This window comes from Dreissena polymorpha, chromosome 11 (genome assembly GCF_020536995.1).
Source record: "Dreissena polymorpha isolate Duluth1 chromosome 11, UMN_Dpol_1.0, whole genome shotgun sequence".
NCBI classification, from domain to species: Eukaryota; Metazoa; Mollusca; class Bivalvia; order Myida; family Dreissenidae; genus Dreissena; species Dreissena polymorpha.
Genome location: NC_068365.1, coordinates 65885036 through 65905907, shown reverse-complemented (window position 1 = coordinate 65905907; position 20872 = coordinate 65885036). Strand labels below are relative to the sequence as shown.

General features: G+C 34.7%; 1 protein-coding gene across 1 annotated transcript; it reads right to left on the bottom strand.

Annotated features, from left to right (window-relative positions):
- Window positions 1-5537: 5537 nt before the first annotated feature.
- Window positions 5538-14743, bottom strand: LOC127851358 (uncharacterized). The gene is made up of 5 exons (XM_052385088.1): window positions 13847-14743; window positions 13240-13306; window positions 12425-12510; window positions 9264-9445; window positions 5538-8650 (listed from the first exon to the last, which is right to left on the bottom strand). The coding sequence occupies exons 1-5, from the start codon at window positions 14729-14731 to the stop codon at window positions 8548-8550; spliced, it is 1323 nt and encodes a 440-aa protein (XP_052241048.1). The 5' UTR covers window positions 14732-14743; the 3' UTR covers window positions 5538-8547.
- Between the last annotated feature and the right edge of the window lie 6129 nt (window positions 14744-20872).

The following is a 20872-nucleotide window of genomic DNA, read 5'->3' as shown; positions in this document are numbered from 1 at the left end:
AAAAATGCGTCGTTCACTGACACATATTGAATACATCATTAAATAGTGCTGGACCAGTCGTACAATATCTGTGGCGTTGATTGTTACGCATGCGCACATGCAGCCACTTTCAAATGTTTTCCATATGTATATGATCGATTTGTATTCGTAGTGAATTAATAACATATATGATTTGATCCGACAATTTCTGGAACTCGTTTATTTTAATTTTCGCATCAAATAGGTTAACATTCTCTACGGTAAGGTTTGGACAATTGCGGCGTGTCCAGAAGCACCTCAAAGTTGAACAAATGTAATTAACACAATTGAAAAGATTGTTTTCCCTCCACACATCAGGCCGGTTGTTCTCGACCGCAAAAAAGGAGTCTGTTTTAAAATGAAATGTATTCAGCCTGTCGCGATATTCTGGCACAAACAACTCCTTTCTTATTATTTTTGTAAGAGCATATGCTTTCAGATGTATTTTGTTTAAACTGAACATAAATAGCCGCTTTGTTAGATTTGTGGAAATTCGCCAATAGTAATCAAATAATAGTACGTACATATGTTCGTATTTTTTTTTTTTGGGGGGGGGGGGTCCCTGCGGAACTATAAAAACGCAATATTTCTGGCCTTTTTCAACGTCTTCTCTAAAGGCCAGTGACCGGGGCGAGGCTTTTCGAAAACGAACTTGCATTGCTTAAGAAGACTTTTACAGAAACACGCATAAACACTGTCTGTATTCCCAATACTTTCTGTAGGACCGTGTCGTTTTGCTATCTTAAGTATAACGGGATGTTTGTTTATAGTATCGAACATAACTGTTTGTGGAATCATGCCGTCTGTTTTCGTCTAATCCCTTCGAAAAAAGCTTTCGAAATCAACATTAAACTGATCCGGATCTATTTGTTTAAAAAGATTTGCCTGTGTTGATGGTTCAATAGTTGTTAAAACACATTATTGTGAAACACAACCGTTTGTGCTCACCTTAAGAACGACTTGATGGTCATGCGACTGACGAGGCGGACTTTCTGAATCAAGAAACAAAAGAAACATATTAAAACGTTGTAAGTGGTCTACGTCAGACATCATTCTAATAGTTGCAGTGCCCTCTATTTGACTCCAAATATATAAGCCCGTATGTTACGCCAAAATGCTTGTTGTACCAGTGTTATTTCTCGTTCATAAGAGAACATTCTTTCCTTTCTAAACTTGATTACGTGTTCATTGATTGCTAAGTAATCAAGAGCAAGTGAAAGTCTCACTGAGAATTCATGTTCATCTGTCGAATGACCTGCCACATGTGTGGCTGTTTTACCAGCTTTCCTCTCTTTCCGTGTTGTATGATGCTGTTTTTTCGCCTGTTTGGAGGCATCTTTTTAGAGAAAAACTAACGGTATTTCTCTCACTTTTACACTCACATGTACGATGTCAAATTTGAAATTACTCTATTACATGGCGTCAGTATTTAAACTTTTTGTAAGTCATTCACTTTAGCATCCTTCATATATCTCATAATTCATTTGTATGTTACCCGCATAGGACAATTTCAGAGCTTCGGATTCCGTCCTAAAATAACGAACAGTAACATATAGCATAAATTCAAACTTACAACGTACGCAGTCAAAAAATTTTTATTAAAAACATACACATACTTTATGTTTTACATTATTAAAGTAGTAATAATATACTTTGCTTGACCTTTAATGTCAACCCCGTATTTTTAACATGAAAACAATAGAAAGTCAACGTGATCATTGAATCGTATATGAAACTAAATATACATTGGCATTTTGCTTGAAACCACTAAACAAGGGACAACAACTTCAACGTGTTTAGTCCTCTTGAGGACGGCGCGCTCGTGCTCTCAATATCTCTCTCTCTAGGCCTGTTGTATGCTGCAACAATGTTATGTTAATAGATAGCGAAAGGAGTATCATTTATTTCGCATTCTGACAGTCAATGTTTTACATAACCAGGGTGCTGGATCAGGGCTTGACGGAATGTAAAAACACCGTTAAGAACGTGATTTTGTTTTCAAATATTTACACTTATTAAAATACATTTGCAAACATCTTTAGTGAATAAAAGTGTGTATGGATATCTTAAGATCTAAGAATTAATTATTGACTACCTCTGAAATCGGTGCCAAAATTTCACAAAAAAGACTGTCTTTTATGCACCAAAGATTTTTGCACACATATCGTCGCTTTATTGCTATAGTGCTGTATCTCCATTTTTTTTCAAAAATGAATTTTTTATATCGCTGTTATCGTGAGAACGAGATCTTTTATATGCCGTAATCGGATTCAAGATTCAGTCGTCACATAAGAAGTTGTTCGATTCCATTTTGCTCTATCTCCCACATTTTGTTTAGAAAACAGAAGAAGTTTTTCGATTCTATTTTGCTCCATCTCCCACATTTTTACAAACGGGTGAATGCTGTACTGCACCATCTCCGGGACTTAGAGCAAAGTAATTAACGATTTTTATTTAAAAAAAATAGCAAAATGCTATTTCCATACATAAAATTGCAAATAACATTTGCATATACTTTACTAAAGTAAATATTTAATTATATTCATAATCCCCGTTTATTGATAAACACTCTGGTATATTTTTGTCCACATACGTGCATAAATAAGTGATAAAATAAAGGTTAAACCTTTAAATGCGTTTTTCTCCAAAAAATGAAATTGGTATTTAGAGCACTATAGCAATCGAGCAACGATATTTCAATAACTTGAGATATTTGCAAAAAATAAAGTTCTGAACGGTGTGTTTTAATTCTGTCCAGCCCGTTTGTAAACGTCGTTGATCATGCACCCTGAAAAACAAATACAAACAAATCAAACAATATACACACACAGTGTAATCCGACTACATAACATTACTATTCCTGTTGATAAATCTAGATACATAAATAGGTTACAGGATTTGGAATGGACAATGCTTCAAACTAACAAAACTACAACTTTGTCTGTCCAACTGTTCACCACTTCCATCCAAACATGCGTTTTTCAAGACTCCAACTTTTATAAATATTATTGAATATCGATTGTTTCATTATAGTTATTATTCATTTTGCATAATGAGTACCTTTCCATAATATAAATTGTGCATGTGGCTTATACGCTTAAATATATATACGTAGATAATGACGCGAATACGATAAACAATAACGAACCAGTGTAAACCTAATGAATTAGAACGAAAATTTGAAATTTAAAACCTAATGACGTTTCATGTAAGATTTTGCTAGCGGTGTGTTTGACAGATCTTTTCTAATTATAAGGGACATGTTAATGAAAGTCGATAAATATTCTAAATAATTAAGCGGCCATAATAAAAAGTTGATAATTGTATTAAGTATGATGAATATTTAGACATATTTAAAGTGAGACCTGAATGTGAGGTGGATAAGGAGGTACAGAACAGTTTATTTGCACATATTTGATTTAAATTGTTAATTTAATAAGTATAAATTTTAACGTGTGCAACGCGCTATTTGCGGTTTCGGAACATTACATCATAAATTATCTTTAAAGGAACTTTAAACCATGTATAAAATTATTTTGTATGCTTCACACATACTCCTTTTTTCTATGAATGCTTGATAGTGTATACATATTGCTAGAAATGTAATCAAAAAAATTACTTGTATTTTTACTTCGAATCCCAACACGATTCTCACACTGGCTTTTTACAGAATTTAAATTAGGAGATAGTAAGCCTTGAACCTCGAACCGGAATTGTCAGAAGAAAACTTAAAAAATATGTGTGAAAAGATTAATTGGAGTGTCGTCGCAACTGTCGTCAATCTTTTGGCGCTTGTCTTCTACACCACCGCCGTGGCGTCTTTCCACTGGGCGGAAAGGACGGACGACGGCTACGTCACGCATGCTGGCCTCTTCATGGCATGCCCGACGATAAACGAGACTTGCTATGATACTTATTAGCATTTCCAGGCCAATCCGTATGGTACAGTAAGAAAGACTATGGTGCTTGGTTACTTTATTATTTAAAACAAAATATTGTGTCTCAGTAATAAATAAATGATAGAGGCGCTTTATTATTAAATACCTTTAAAGATGTGATGATAAATGCCATAAGCTCAGTATAGTAACGGAACACAGGATGCGAACACTTACACAGATAGTATTACAATTACGTGCATGCATTATCTGAGACCGCTGTCCTCAATGACATCGCCATTCTGACCGCGGTTGTCTGATTCATAAACATGATGAACATCATCATTAAGTGTATCTTACCCTTATTTAGAGATAGGTTTCAGCATTTCCAATGTTTTTTGTATGGGCTGATCTATACAGTTGCACAATCAATAGCAAAGCCAACATCACGGTGATTAAAACAAAGGAACTGGGATTTGCTATTAACTGTTCAATTGTTATCTGTCTAGCCCAATTTATACTTTGTCCAATTATTTTGATATATGGCTTACGTGAACATCAGGTTTTCTGAAGATGTGCTTACAAACAATTTAATTGACTGAGGGTTGATTTTATTCGAAGAATGCAGTTTTATATCATTTAATTCCTTGTAGTAATTAGACATATAAAGCTCACATTTTCTTATAATCATTAGTATTGTTCTTCTTTATTTCAGTTCAGTTAAAATAGAAGGAATGATCATCAATATAGTCGCCGGCATCCTCATGTGTGTCGGCCGCAACATCAGCATGATGTCTACCGATGACGACAAGCCGACAGGAACGACAGGACGACATCCGATAGACAAGTCGACGGGACGGCGTCCTAACGACGACACAGACTTTGACGCAACCCACCGGAAGCAAATGTGCATGGAGGAGGAGCTTGAATTAAGAGGTGAGCTACCTAGGAAGAAGCCACTTCCGGGGTCGTACAGTTAACCGTTACCGATCAAAACTATGCGATCTCAACCAATTGGAAACTTGATGTTGTTTTTTTTCGGGAAAAAATGTTTTAAACCGTTATTCCTTGCTTTATAACAATGTTGATGTTTTATACGCTCATTGATTTTACATTTAGGTCGAATATTTATATTTTTCTGTTTTTACTAAGGTGCCTGCATTACGCTTTCATCAATATTGCGGGAGATATATAGTCCCACTATATGTGCATTACGCTTTCATCAATATTGCGGGAAATATATAGTCCCACTACATGCATTACGCTTTCATCAATATTGCGGGAAATATATAGTCCCACTACATGTGCACTCATCAATATTGCGGGAAATATATAGTCCCACTACATGTGCATTACGCTTTCATCAATATTGCGGGAAATATATAGTCCCACTACATGTGCACTCATTAATATTGCGGGAAATATATAGTCCCACTACATGTGCCTGCATTACGCTTTCATCAATATTGCGGGAAATATATAGTCCCACTACATGTGCACTCATCAATATTGCGGGAAATATTTAGTCCCACTACATGTGCCTGCATTACGCTTTCATCAATATTGCGGGAAATATTTAGTCCCACTACATGTGCCTGCATTACGCTTTCATCAATATTGCGGGAAATATATAGTCCAACTACATGAAGAAGAACTTTTATTTCGACAAATACATATACATATTTACACAGTTGAAATAGGCCGTTATGGTCGTTGATCAACATATAGCATATCATTCATATATTCATAATACATGGTGTTGCATAAAAAACGTTATGGTTGAATAAACGATAATGTTCTGATACAAATACTACATATCGCATCCACCCGAGATTCAAAATCAATTTTCTAAAGAAACATACAGTATGTACACAGCATATATTAATTTGATAGTTCAATATTTCTATTTGAAAAAAATGGTCTATTAAAAGTGTTAATAAAAATAACAGTTTCAAAATCAATATTTTTTGGACAAACTGTATGTTCTTCACATATAATAATGTAATAATCACATGACATGATGTAATATTCATATTATATTACGAAAACATAAGTACAATAATTCTAATGTGATGAGACTTGAATAGACATATATTAATGTAATATTCACATAACGTGATGTAATATTCATATTAGATTACGAAAACATAAGTACAATAATTCTAAGGTGAGGAGACTTGACTAAACTATTACATCTGTGAACGTCTCTTAACACCGCATGTAGAATAATAATGTATCAATGTTTTGGAATCTAAAATGACGTTGTACATACTGTCGTTATAAACGACGTTTTATTATTTTACGAATATCTATAATTATGAAACAATATTTTGTATATGTATTTTTTAATATTCTGTTTTTTAAAGGCATAAGCACATAAATTAAATAATGTCTTCGAACAAAAACGGTATCTAGAACAGAGATAATCTATTTCGTTGCCGCTTAGAGAAAGATACTATTTGAGTTTAAACCTTTATTTTAGTAAGTATTTCCAGCTTCATGGTTAAAATAATTTAACAACTTAAGTGTACGCATAGAGTAATTATTGTGTTACAATGTATATATTTTGTTGATTGGTTAAACGTAATATATCAGAAAATGATTATAATTATTATAAACTCTACCCAAATTTAACTACTTTGTTAGCTCACTCATTTATTCACATGTATATCACCTGTTTCTTTATAGGGATAATGAAAAACACATAACAGGGCTTGAACGGCACGTGAATCGCCTTGTTAATACACGATTTCTCCCGTTCAAGCACTCCTTTTGCCAAGTTTCTGCACCTCGCCAGAGGGCATTATAGATTGAGTTTATGCAATAATAATAAATAAACCACCTTTTGTACAGGTTTTTGTTACTACATATGGACCGTGCTCTGTGAATAGGGGGTTTAATGCATGCGCGTTACGTGTCGTCATAGATTAGCCTGTGCAGTCCGGACAAGCTTATTCAGGGACGACACTTTCAGCCCCAACTCGAATTTTTTGCTAAGAATATACTCTCTCTTAACGAAAAATATCATAAAAGAGGACATTGTCGTGCCTGATTAGCCTGTGCGGACTTCACTGACTAACCTTGGACGGCATTTTACGACCCATATGGTCATAGTCACATAATTATGTTCTGTTCTATTGTTATTTTTTTCACTCTTGGTTTCATCTTGTGTGTGCTTGTATGTCATTTTCTCTTTTTCTTTAACATATTTGTCCATTTTTAAACATGTTTAAATTATGTATTGTTTTAAAATAAAATAAGAGCTGTATTTGTGAAACACAATCGCCCCTATTTGAATCCATATATTTGACCTTTGACCTTCAAGGATGACCTTTGACCTTGAATGATGACCTTGACCTTTACCTTTCACTACTCAAAATGTTCAGCTCAATGTGCAACACATGCATGCCAGAATTGCTATCTTCAATTTTGCAAAAGATTTGACCAAGGTAAAAGTTTTGGGACAGAATGAATGACAGACAGAATAACAGACAGAGAGACTGACAGACATACAGGCCAAAAATAATATACCTCCGATCATTCGATCCGGGGGCATAACTTAAAGTGTGCATGTATGTTTATGAAACACAGTCATATTTAAAGCACTATTGCACAATTGGTGTTTTTGAGTTATTTATTTCTGTCCCACTGAGCGCGATGCATTGGTTTTGCACTTGTCCGTCCGTCCGCACGTATTTCTGTACGTTCGACCGTTCATACGTCTTTACGTCCTGAAGCACGGGTTTCAATTCCCCTTTAACTGCCTGGTGGAAATATCTATAATGTTCACCGCTGAATAACCATTACGTGAAGATGGTCGTAAAGAAAGACATGTTGGATGTGAGGAGTTTTGGAGGAGTATGGTCATTTATCTATTTCGGCGTCCCGAAGCTTGTGTTTTCAACTTTTCGTTTACTTCTCTATCGGTGGCGCTCAAACTTTCAAGTTTAAAAGACGGTTCTGTAAACGATTCTTAAGATAGACACGACTTTGGACCTTTGTCACACATATTCATATCCCAACAGATCCCCTTAACACTACATGGTGATGTGAGCTTATATATTGAATGACGAATTTTCAGTCTGAAAAGCTATACTATGCCCGAATTCAACATGTAAACTCTCAGAGTGACCTTGACTTTGGAGGAAGGTTAATAAATGATACGCGCAACACACAGCACATGCCAATTTGTCATTGACTTTGGTACAAATTTAACCTTCGACCTGTAAGAGTGACCATAATTATTGAGGTAGAGTTTTACACGCGATGAAACATCTCATGATTACACTTGAAGAAAGTTGTGTAAAAAATCGCATGGTTAATGGCGAAATTGAATTACGGACAATCTTCGACGTACTAAAGCACGTGCTCAAGCCCATACACTCGACAAAAACTCATCCAAAGCCACGACAAGCATTCATGCTTAGTCTTATCTCATACATCTCTATAATAAGTCATTACAAGTCAATGTCAGCGAAGGTTTCCCACTTTCTTTTAAATGATTGGTTTACTTTGTATGCTCCCTCGAATTGTTTAGTTCAATATTTACCCATTTTTTAATTGGTCTTTTATCTGATAAAAGTATATTCGTGGTTGCTTTTTGAAATATTGTACAGGCTTTTTCAACAAACATTTAACACGTTGTTTTATCTAATTAGTCCACAATCACTGTTCCCATGAAGTCATCGTTTGTGTCAATGTCAGCCATCGTGATGCCCTTATCTTTCAACTGTGTGGTTACTCTGGTACATTCGAATCTGAAATAAAGACAATATAATACGAGCTTCCAGTGTAACAGAATGTTTTCTCCACATAAAAAATAAGGAAAAATGTGCGGATGTACGAATTTCAACGGTATCTTGAATAATCTTATTTTTCTCCGTCTAAATTGTTTTATTGTAATGAAACTTACTTATACATATATTGCTATTACATATTTAAATATTTGCGTATGTCAGCGACATGCCTTGATTGACGACTCAATAATAATTGCGAGTACGCAGCATCTATGACATCAAAACTGATCGTGTATTTCAATTATATCAAATTGATAATGTATGCATGAATCCAGTATTTTGTTCAATTTGAAATAGGTTCAGTTAACCAGAAAGGAAAATGAGTTTCTTTACGCACACCATGAATGGTTTGTCCCCGTCATCTTATTGTTACTTTTGTTTCAATGTAGAGTATTGTCCACATCCACACGTGCGATGAAGTAATTGACTATAAACCCCATTATGCTTTAGTAGTATTTAAATAATGAATATTATCTAAAACATTTAGTATTTTTAACTTCATATTTGTTCTTGTTATATGTACCTGTGCTACACATACTTGTATCTTTGCATGCACAATACAGTTAATACATACTCTTTCATTACGTAGTCTGAGCTCCGAGGCTTTATGCCGTTATATACAATGGCGCCATCACTGTTAATGGTAAACAGCAATTTCCTTTGAAAGGCTAGTTTAAGCATTCTGCAAACGTTTCTTCCGTTGACCGAGTTAGGGAGTCTCAACTTCTGAGTTAAAGCCTTATACATTTTGCCATCCTAGAAGAAACAATAACAAGTACTGTATGCGCGCATAAGTTTATAAACTTGACTAATGTTTTGCTTTTGGTGATTTGTCGAATATTTGTTTCACTCGTGTCGTTACAAAAAATCATTGCATTCATAACTTGTTATTATAGTGTGTTTCTATAACTACAATACAATTCAATTGGATCATTTACAACGAGAAACATGTAAACTCTTGGTTGTAAGCAACCTTCAAAACTTCAAAAACGTGTTTGATAACTCCGGGAAACAAAATTGATTAATTTTCCTTAATTAAAGCCAGTATATGCCTTCTTGTTTTAAGTTGTTCGCTTGCACAATGCTTGGGCATGGTAATTATATATTTTCACAAATCACATAAAAGTAGACATTATAATATATATTCTTAAACGGCACGCATAAACTCACATTTACACTTGGAGACTTTACTAAATCAACACTTTTCAAACTTAAATATCTCAGTGATGAGTTAAGATTTTAATTTAAAATTGCACATGTAATCATTTGCCTATATTTCGTGCAAGATAACGATACAATAATTAATTCGTAACAATCGGGCGCTTTTGCACGAGTGGTAGGTGTGGTTTCATCCTTTTGCACGTGAAAATGGTAAAACTTTATATGATTCTACTTTTATTTCAAGTTCTAAATTTAAGGAGGATTAAACCACCAGGAAAAAATAAAATTAATTTAAAAATCAATATTTCTCGTATCAAATTTCCGGAGCGCAACAGCGCAATCGGCACATCATAGGATATCTTCCCTACTTGCTGAAGCATCCGATCGTCACGGATGAATGATTTAATCGTTTGCATGCACATACTGTAATCGAATGATCGCATCTACAATTTTACATAAAACATATTTACCAATAACTAAAATGTTTAAGTTTGAAACATGCTGCATTAAAAAAAAAATTGGTGTGGTACAACGCTATATAATTTCAATTTAATTTCAATTTCATGATTCTTGGTGGGTTTTTACCAAGAAAACATAACATTCATTATACAAATAATATGGCTCCTATGAATATTCATTAGCACAATGTTGCAAGCCGGTCGGTCTTTAAGACGTGTAAGATAATGCGTTTTACTTGTCACATTATTATTTTACGATGTACGATTTTGAGAATTTTACTTGCTTAGCGATTGTTTTAATTTGTTATTTTTGATATTTTGTTGTTGATCAATTTCAATTAAATTTACATGAAGTATTCGATATTTGTTGAATTAGTCTGAGTCTAAATTTTAACAAAATCTATCTTATAAATTACCACACCCCACATTATACCGATACTGTGAAACCATTATTAATCGTCAGGCATTAATTTTCATAAATTTCGTAAGTCGACCGATCGGCGAATTTAAGATCCTAACGAACAATCATGCTCTATGTTTGAACAAAAACAAACACTAAATTGAACAATATTTTCAATTTACCGTAGACATGAGGCATTAAATTCCAACATAATCCATGCACACATTCACTGCTGTTTCGTAATCAAGATTAATCCGGTTTTGACACAAAGGGATGTATATTACACAAGGTACTTAACTGACACGTTACACTTCTTTAAAACGCGTGTGCAGTACAGCTGTATCGAATGCGTTGACTTCGTTTATATAGAATGGTAATGAATTAGCGCTAATTGTTTATAACTTTATTACCCATTAGGTGCATTGTGTTTTTCAGGGGTGTTCCATATTAGCCATCACGCAGCGAATGCCGATGAAAGACAATAAACCAAATGAAAAGATGACGATGTGTGATCAACATGCGTATTTATCACAAATTAATAAAGAATATATTTTAATTGCTGTTTGTTGTTTGATTTTTTGCGTTTAACCACACTTATTACTATTTTATATGTATCAATTTATTTATTTTTAAATTATTGACATTATTGATTTATATACCGTTAGTTTACTTTTGGCAATTATAATAATAGAATAAGACTAATTCACAATTGGCTTCGTTGTTACAAACACTTGTTAACGGTTATTCGATCCCACTTGTCCGCTAATCATAACAATGAACGTGTGAATGGCATACATTAAGAGGGTCCATTACTGTCCCTTGATAACAAAAGATTAGTTAATTGGCATGTGACAAACAGGCCCCACCTCCTGCAGTGATTCTCAAGTGTGTTCCCGCATTCGTACCACGATTTTTCGCAACTGCGATTGATCGCGAATATGTTTAACACACAAATCGGATATTGACTGACGCATTTTTTTTAATGCAAAATCAGAAATCGGCGAATTTAAGTGCTGACGAAATCGTCATTTTTATAAAAATGACGAAATTCTGTGCTGTCGAAAATAAATGGTTTCACAGTATATCGATTTGAATACGTGGTACATCAGAAAAGTTTCCAAGTGTGCAAAGTAAATCAGCTTAAGTTCATTATGTTATAATTGTGAGCATTCCAAGCTCGCGCTAACAAAAAAACAGTTAAGTCGATACATTTGCCATTTGTGTGATAAAAACATGTTTTTGAAATAAGCGTCGCGCGCCGAAATACTAGTAAACTCTTTCTGGTCTGGGGTGGTATTCCATAAACATCTTAAGTCATTTCTTAGATAATTTTACTTAAGGTCAAAATTACAATGTTTTGTATTTCTTTACTTAAAAAGGAAACACCTAATGATGTTATTTTCTTGTAAATCCTGATGCCAAACTATTGAAATATGAAATAAAACACTTAAGAAATTTTCCCAATTCAAGGATAAGAATAAAATTTAACGTAAGATTCTTCTGGAATACGACCCCTGGTTTATTTCTAACACAATCTATATAAGCATCACAAAATAAATAATTGAAAATTATGAACACACAATTTTAAATTTTATTCCTCAACTGGTTCTTTGGAAATCAGGAGGTTCGCCTTTAACATGTCCACCTTTCGGGGCATGACAAAAATAAAATGTACGTACACTGCAATGTAGTTTAGTAAACGTGACTTATACATACCGATTGTTGTCCATTTAAAAACTCGTACTCAATGCGAACAATCCCGAAGTATAATTCAACCGTCATCTTTCCAGGAGGTTGATTACCTAAAATAATATTTTACATATTTTGCATTTCTGTCAAAATGAGATTTACTTGTACCAAAGTTATATAATAATTGCACTGCATTTTTAACTTATATCGACAACATCTCAATATTTAAATAACTAATTTTGTAACAAAGCTATTAAAGGGACTTTTAAAGATTTTGGCATGTATTGAAGTTTGTCATTAAATGCTTTATATTGATACACGCACACATAGGATCTAAAAAGCTCCAGTACAAATAAGAATAAGATTAAAGATATAAAACAGTAACCCTCAACTGGGCTCGAACCAATGACCTCTGGAGTAAAAGTCTAACGCTTGGAAGACTCGGCCATCCGTGCTCATAGAGAATTGATGTAGTTTATACTTAATATAAGCAATCCTCGCAGTGTAACATAATATAACGACAACAACAGAACTCTCCAAATTATTCAATCGATTCGTGTTGCAACGCTTTATAATTTTCATGTTTTTAAATAGTCATAAGATGCATATAATGGATAGTTAAGAGCATGGTTAATTTTCAGTATTTCCGTTTCCTCAAAAATATCATAACCAGAACGAAAATGTGCGAATCTGAAACAATAATTTTCAATTTTTTCAATTTACCTAAACGTGAAAAGGTCCCTTTAAAAGGTCTCAGCCCTAACCCGTGGGTTTCACGAATGCTGGGCAACATGGATTAATTTTAATCGATTGATCAATTCTGTTTGTACATAAAATGTTACCGGACGCAAAATTCTTCGGTTGTGTTATTTTCCGCGCACAGCTTTCATCTGCATGTTCAGGAGTCCTCTAAAATATATAACGTTTAAACAGAAACTACATGCATGGAATTCAAAATCGCTGAAAAGACAAAAAAGATGTTTTAAATTTGTTTTCATTTACGTTATGCGATGAATTTTTCATTGACACTTACGTTTTGTTTTAAACACTCCTTGCTTAGCATAGACCGTTCAAATAATAGTTACCTGAAGTTATTGGATACCGTGTTGTCCGTCCTTCCGTTATGTATTTCTGTTTATCGATAAGTCATGTGTGTACTGTTTGAATTGTGTAATTTATGAAGTCATGGGGCCCAAACGGGATTTTAATTAAAGCTTATACATCAAGTGGTTGGTGTTGAAGGCAGGGATTTGATCCAGCTAAGATGGTTCCAGTCAAATCTCTGCGCATACGTTGTGCGTTGAATGTCGGTAAATTAGTTGCCTTATATAAACAAATAGAGGGTCGTTACAGGAGGTTCAGAACTGGTGATATTTCCGGTGTTTCATTGTTGTTGTATATGAAGGTTGCATCCTGAACGGTTTTGTCCTGTGACAGATGAACTCTTACCGTTAATGAAGCATGTGTATCGTCAACTAATTCTTCGCTTCCATCGCAAGCTTCTTGAAGTGTTCCAATTTCAATAATTGTTTTCTGAAGAATATTTTCCAATGTTGGGTGTTCTTTAAATGTGAATTTTGTAACATGGTTTTTGTTGTTTGACTGCTTAATAGCTGTTCTTATTTCATCAATTTCAATGGCCAGTTTTTTAGAATATACAAACAAATGCCGTTCTTGTTTTTTCTTCGATAACTCCTCGATTTTTTCTCCACGCATTTGAATTCGAAGAGAAACGTCTTTGCAGATTTTTGCAAGTTCAACCAGACTGTTCATATTTTCTTTGTGTTTCCTCTCTGTGGATTGTTCTGCTTCGAACTGTAACTGGTTAAGCCTTAAATCAATCTTCTTTCGAAAATCTTTAATTGCGTCAATAGATGAGGCTCTACACTCGTCATTCAGTTTAACATTTCTGTCTACATGGACCTGAAGGTCTTTTATTTCGCCTTTGATTTCGTTCAAAGAGACCAGAAGGGAATTCGCCTTTTGTTCATCAAACTTTGTTATGTGTAGATCAACGATTTCATCTTTACAAGTCATGTGGTCAGCCAGTATACATCGACCACATATGGTTGCGTCATGCCTTCCACAATAGATCGACTGAGGGTCTGTTTCGTGCTTTTGGCATTTTTGTTCATGTATGTCTTTTTCTATGGGTACCGATAAGCATGTCTCGTTGTCTGAGTTATCCAACGGAAACACAATATGACTAGTAAATAAATGTATCTTAGTGTGATTTGAGAAGCAACTTACACCAAGCGAAATATTACAGTTTTCACAGAATCCAAATACGGGTTCTTTAAAGCAAAACCCACATACATCCGATGCCGTAGCCATTCTGAGGTGTATTTTCCTGAAAAATATAAAATATGCATTGTCTTGACTAAACACGGTTGTTTTAAAGACATAGACACTACATGTTACTTTTACGTAGATTTCGTGCGATTTCAATCAATTGTCCGGAACATCTAATTAATTCAGATTTTGAACAACTATTGTTTCTAACAACCATCTTACCGACCATCTTGGATGAAAACAACTCAATTAAACAAGGGCTGCTTGTAAAACATGCATGCCCCCCATATGGGCTGTCAGTTGTAGTGGCAGCCATTGTGTGAATACGTTTTTTGTTACTGTGACCTTGACCTTTGACCTAATGTAAGTTATCATCCGGAAACTATTGTACTATTTCGAGTCACTGTGACCTTGACCTTTGACCTAGTGACCTGAAAATCAATAGGGGTCATCTGCCAGTCATGATCAAGGGGGAGTGAGAGAAGGGTTTTTTGTTTTTTTTGGAGGGGGGCTGTTGGGGTAGGGGGGGAAGTGAGAGGGGTGTACATTGTGAGGTGGGGTAATTATTAGATTATGATATGTCTAAAAAAAATTGAGGGGGGATGGGGGGTAGGGGGTGGGGGTGAGAGGGGGTATAATGTAGGGTAGGGTAATTTATAAGATGTTTAAAAAAAAATTGGGGGGGTAGGGGGTATGGGGGGTGGGTTGTTGAGAGGGGGATATAATGTGGGGTGTGGTAATTTACTACATGTTTAAAAAAAATATTTTTTTTGGAGGGGGATGGGGGTGAGGGGGTAGGGGGGTGGGGTGAGAGGGGGTATAATGTGGGGTGTGGTAATTTATAAGATGTTTAAAAAAAGTGGGGGTGGGGTAGGGTTTGGTGGGGGGTGAGAGGGGGGCAGTGATTTTTTTGCCCAAAATTACCGCCGATATTCGGCTGCTTCCCAATTGCAAAAAATGACGTTTTTTCCCAAAAATCTGACCAAAATTTTCCCAAAAATGACCAGATTTTCCCAATTAAGCCAATAAGATTACAATGTCATTTAGCGTTAATTTCGTAGAACGAGTGCCGATCGAGCTTGTCGAGTCTTCGACGAATTACAACTGACTTACGAATGTTCGCGGATGTAGCCGAATACGATTTTACGTTGCTATCCACACATCTCTCTCTCTATATTGCGGAGGATACCGACGATAGTCGATGTATCCTGATTGTTAACGCCTGTTTTTACACACGTCCAAGATGGCGGCAAGCAGACGAGAAGTTTGCGATGAGCAGCGAAAATGATAAATAACACTTAAATTAACAGCGGATATCACATGGTTATTAGGAGATAATTTAATGTGTGTGTCAATTAACGCAAAATACTATGTTTGAGATAAACAACAACACATATTTATTAGAAATAATCACAGTGAATGTGCGTCACGGAAAACTGTGTTGGGAAATTGGAGTTCACAAAGTTAAAGCATTTAAGACGAGAACCGTTCGAAAATGGAAATAGACAAACATGATTTTATTTATATGTCAGTGGATCTGTGTATATTCAGATTCATATGCATATTCTGCTTTATTATGTTTGTCACTCTGTATAGTTTGGTGAAATAGCATTGAACTGAGGATGTCATTTGTGCAAGATATTAAAAGGTAAACAAATAAAATGTATTATTTTAGCTCCATTTAATACAACATTAACACAGCAAGAACACAAAAGCGTGTTTGTTAATATTTGTTAATGTTTTCACCATATCATATTTTACTTTTAAAAACATCCTGAATTAAATTCATACCCTTAAAGAGATTATGATGAATTTTCATAATGGTACATGTACATGTATATTGAAGAATCTATAGATTATTGCAAGTTTAATATGCATGTGGAAGGATATTAACTAAACGTTGTAAGAAGACATGAACGCAACACTTTATAATATAAAAATGCTGTCAAACATGAACTTAGCGATTTTTATTCTGTTCTTATAATCATATTTATAATGTTTCCCAATTTCATGGTTAATCGCGCTATTTTTCCAAATTTCATGGTTTATCGCGCTAATTTTCCCAATCCATATGGCACAGGCTGTACCAAAAAAAAGCAAAAAAAATCACTGTGAGGTATAATGTGGGGTGGGGTAATTTATAAGATGTGTAAAAAAATTGGGGGGGTGGGGGGTGGGGGGGTAGGGGGGTGGGGTGAGAGGGGGGTCTAATGTGGGGTGGGGTAATTTATTAGATGTTTAAAAAAAAATTGGGGGGGGGGAGTTGGGGGGGGTGGGGGGTAGGGGGGGTCGGGGGTAGGGGGGTGGGGGTGAAAGTGGGGTATAATTTGGGGAGTGGTAACTTATATGATGTTTAAAAAAAAATTGGGGGGTGGGGGGTAGGGGGGTGGGGGTGAGAGGGGGATATAATGTGGGTTGTGGTAATTTATTACATGTTTTAACAAAATTATTTTTTGTTGGAGAGGGGTTGGGGGTGGGGGGGTAGGGGGGGTGGGGTGAGAGGGGAGTATAATGTGGGGTGTGGTAATTTATAAGATGTTTAAAAAAAATAGGGGGATGGGGGGTAGGGAGGAGTGATGTTGGGGTAACATGTGGGATGTTTAAAAAAAAAATGGGGGTGAGGTTGGGGGGGGGAAGGATTCAGGTAGGGGCGTGAGGTATTGTTTGGGTGGAATCCATTGAGGTATTCAGGTAAGTGTTGTTTTGTCAAAGTAATAATAAATCTGATCATACAAAATAACAAATGATCTCACACTGACATGAACAAATTTCCTCTATTTATAAAACATGACATTTAAACTTATTGCATTTGTTTCCCCTGTATATAAGAAAGATATAATAGTGTAAAACCTCCCCTGTCATGCTTATATTTATATTAATCAACAAAATTAAACATTAACACAATATTTAATATACACAATATACAAAAAATCTCATATTCTGATAATATTTTTACTGATCCACTGTATTTTACTCAAAGGATGATGTTTCATTGGACTGATAATTATAGATTTAGGATTACAGACCAGTTGCTTCAGTAATATTGTTCAGAGTTTGCCCTGTTGGCCGCGTATGCATTCTTGAGTTATCATTCAAAACCCATTTTGCTATTTCGAGTCACCGTGACCTTGACCTTTGACCTAGTTACCTCAAAATCAATAGGGGTCATCTGCTAGTCATGATCAATGTAGTTTCATGATCCTAGGCCCAAGCGTTCTTGAGTTATCATCTGACAACCACCTGGTGGACGGACCGACAGACCGACATACCGACATGAGCAAAGCAATATACCCCCTCTTCTTCGAAGGGAGGGCATAATAACATTCGTATCGAATATATTAAACAAAGTAGCTGTCCTTGATAGTTTATAATACCTTTAACGAAATCCCAAATAATAAAACAACGTGTTTTGTATTCACACCATGTGTTTTATTGTCTTGTGAATTTTGTTCCGAAAACAATAATGAGAACTTGAAATGTGTTAAAACGTAATTTACGATAAGTATGATGCTAATGTGATATACTATGTTGTATTATTATTGTGTTTTAAACACACATTTTTCATTCCAAACCTTCACACATATAATTTAGGATCTAAATCCAAACGCTTGTTTTATGTTGTAAGAAAACAAGATACACATCCGACCATTTTCACTGCCATAGCAGTACACTCAGTTCATCGTTAATGAATAGGATATTAAAATTATTAGATAAATTTAATATGATTGTACATTGTACTGTCTATATGATCTTTTAATTAAAACGGCCACCGGAAAAACTTTGCGAAACCGAAATTTCGCAAACTTAAGTACCCTTGTTCTTGAAGGTTTGCTTATTTGTGATAAAGTATAAGATAAAAGTCTAACTTGTGATTAATAATTGGTTATTTTTGATTGTTAAATGCGTTTTCTTCACTATGAACTTTATTTGCAAAGTTGGGGATCCCATGGGATTTTTGTAAAAAGCCCATGGGATTTTTCATTATTCCAATGGGTATTTTGGTTTCTCCCATGGGATTTTTCTCCAGCTTTTTTTATGGGAGAAAAAATCCCATGGGATTTTCAAAAACATAAAACACGTTCGTTTGTGCTTAGTTATCGATTTTAAGCAATGTTAAAGCATTTGTGCTTATTTTCGTTCAATTTACTTTGATAGAAAAAAAATCCCATTTTTTTATGGGAAAAAAAAATCCCATGGGATTTTTTTCTGATTTTTAGAGATTTATTCATGTAACCTTCAGAAAAACTACCTTTTAACAAATGATGAGCATTTCTCGCGATTTTAACGCGTTATATCGTGTTTTAAAATAATAAAAAAATCCCATGGGATTTTTTTTTCCCATGGGATTTTTTTGTCCCATGGGATTTTTTTTCCCATGGGATTTTTTTTCCAATGGGATTTTTTTTCAGGTATAAGTTTCTAAAAGCTATATAATAATAATAATTATAATAATAATAATAATAATAATAATAATAATAATAATAATAATAATAATAATAATAATAATAATAATCGTGCTCAATACTTTTAAGCGACTAACATTTTTATTCGAGCCGATCGTCGAGTCCGAATGGTGAGTATAAGAGCAATTTACCAGTACAAATAAATCTCACTTGTGAAGAGAACGCTACCGTACTATAAAATAATCTTGATAATAAGTCATATCATTTCTCGACAGAAAATGAAAACAGTATCCATATTGATGTCAGCAATGTCCCCTGCTATGATAAATATTGACAAAATGAAAAACCTTGACAATAATTCCGTGTCGAATACGCATTAGATTATAACAATCAAATTCATATAAGCATTGATAAGATAATATGCGAAAATGGGTCTTATGTCAAATACGGCAAGCGTAGCTCCATTCCATAATGTCCGGTATTAAGTCACGTCAAGTTTCGTGGTCGAATTATAGCATAATAATCATTTTCACATTACGCGAATCATATGAGTTTCCCTACATATATTGTGTTAAAATTTATGTTACACTAATGTGCGATGATGAAAAGGGGATTTCGGTAATTCTACATTCGCCCGCCTAGTACCGAAATCCCCATATTTACGCCTTAAAGGGTCAATAGGTCATCGGTATGAATGGTTTTTGACTTCACATGAATGTTAAGGTGCAAAAAAATGATATTAATTTTAATTATTAAGCACTCTTGACAGCATTAAGTTGCCTCTCAGTGGGGATTTCGGTAATTCTACACTAGAACTTAAACGCGCGCCGGTACCGAAATCCTGCTGTACAAACCTTATAGTGTCAACAAAATTATTATAGTGTTTTTTTTCATTAGCAACCAGTGACATGTATTATCTCCCATTCGGTTACTTCTTTTGGAAAATAATTAGCGGGGATTTCGGTACTGCTACATTCGTACGCCCAGAGCCGAAATCACCCATGTTTACGCCAATCCCCCATATTACGCCTTAAAGGGTCTATATGTCATTATGTTTGGGTTTTGGCTTTGCATTAATGTTGATTTGTACACAATCATATTAGTGTTAATCATTTAAACACTCTTATCAGAATATTTTTTCCATTATTAAATAGTTTATTAATGTGAAAAATGTGTAAACGAATGTAAAAAAGGTAAAATGTACATTTAAAACATTGGTTACACAAAAGTATATGTAAATATAACATGACATAGTAATAATAAGTCTTCAGAAAGTATTTTCCAAACAAATCTGATGAAACAAATGATATCGTACTACCTTATTTACAATATGCTATACACTTTTGCAATTTAGTTATCAATGTTTAATCAAAGCATAAATCAGGATAATATGTTGCCTCTTAGCGGGGATTTCGGTAATTCTTAACAATCACATAAACCCGCGCCGGTACCGAAATCCCCGCTGTACAAACCTTCAAGTGTAAAAAAAATACTGATTTAGGTTTAAATAAAGGGAACAATAGTATTTTTGGCCACCTAAAAGCACTTCCGCGTCAACAAAACGATTGAAATTATTTCAGAAACCCAGCTTTTCATTGTATATATTGCAATACACCATCGGCCGCCGAGAGCGGAATACTGCGCTTGGCCGCTAAACAATGTGGATTGCATAAAATTAAATGTCAATTTTCGATTTTATTACAAAAATAAACACTGCCTTTTTATAAATATGTCAAGCACGTACACTTAACAAAAAAAATCGATATATCTTTATGTAATG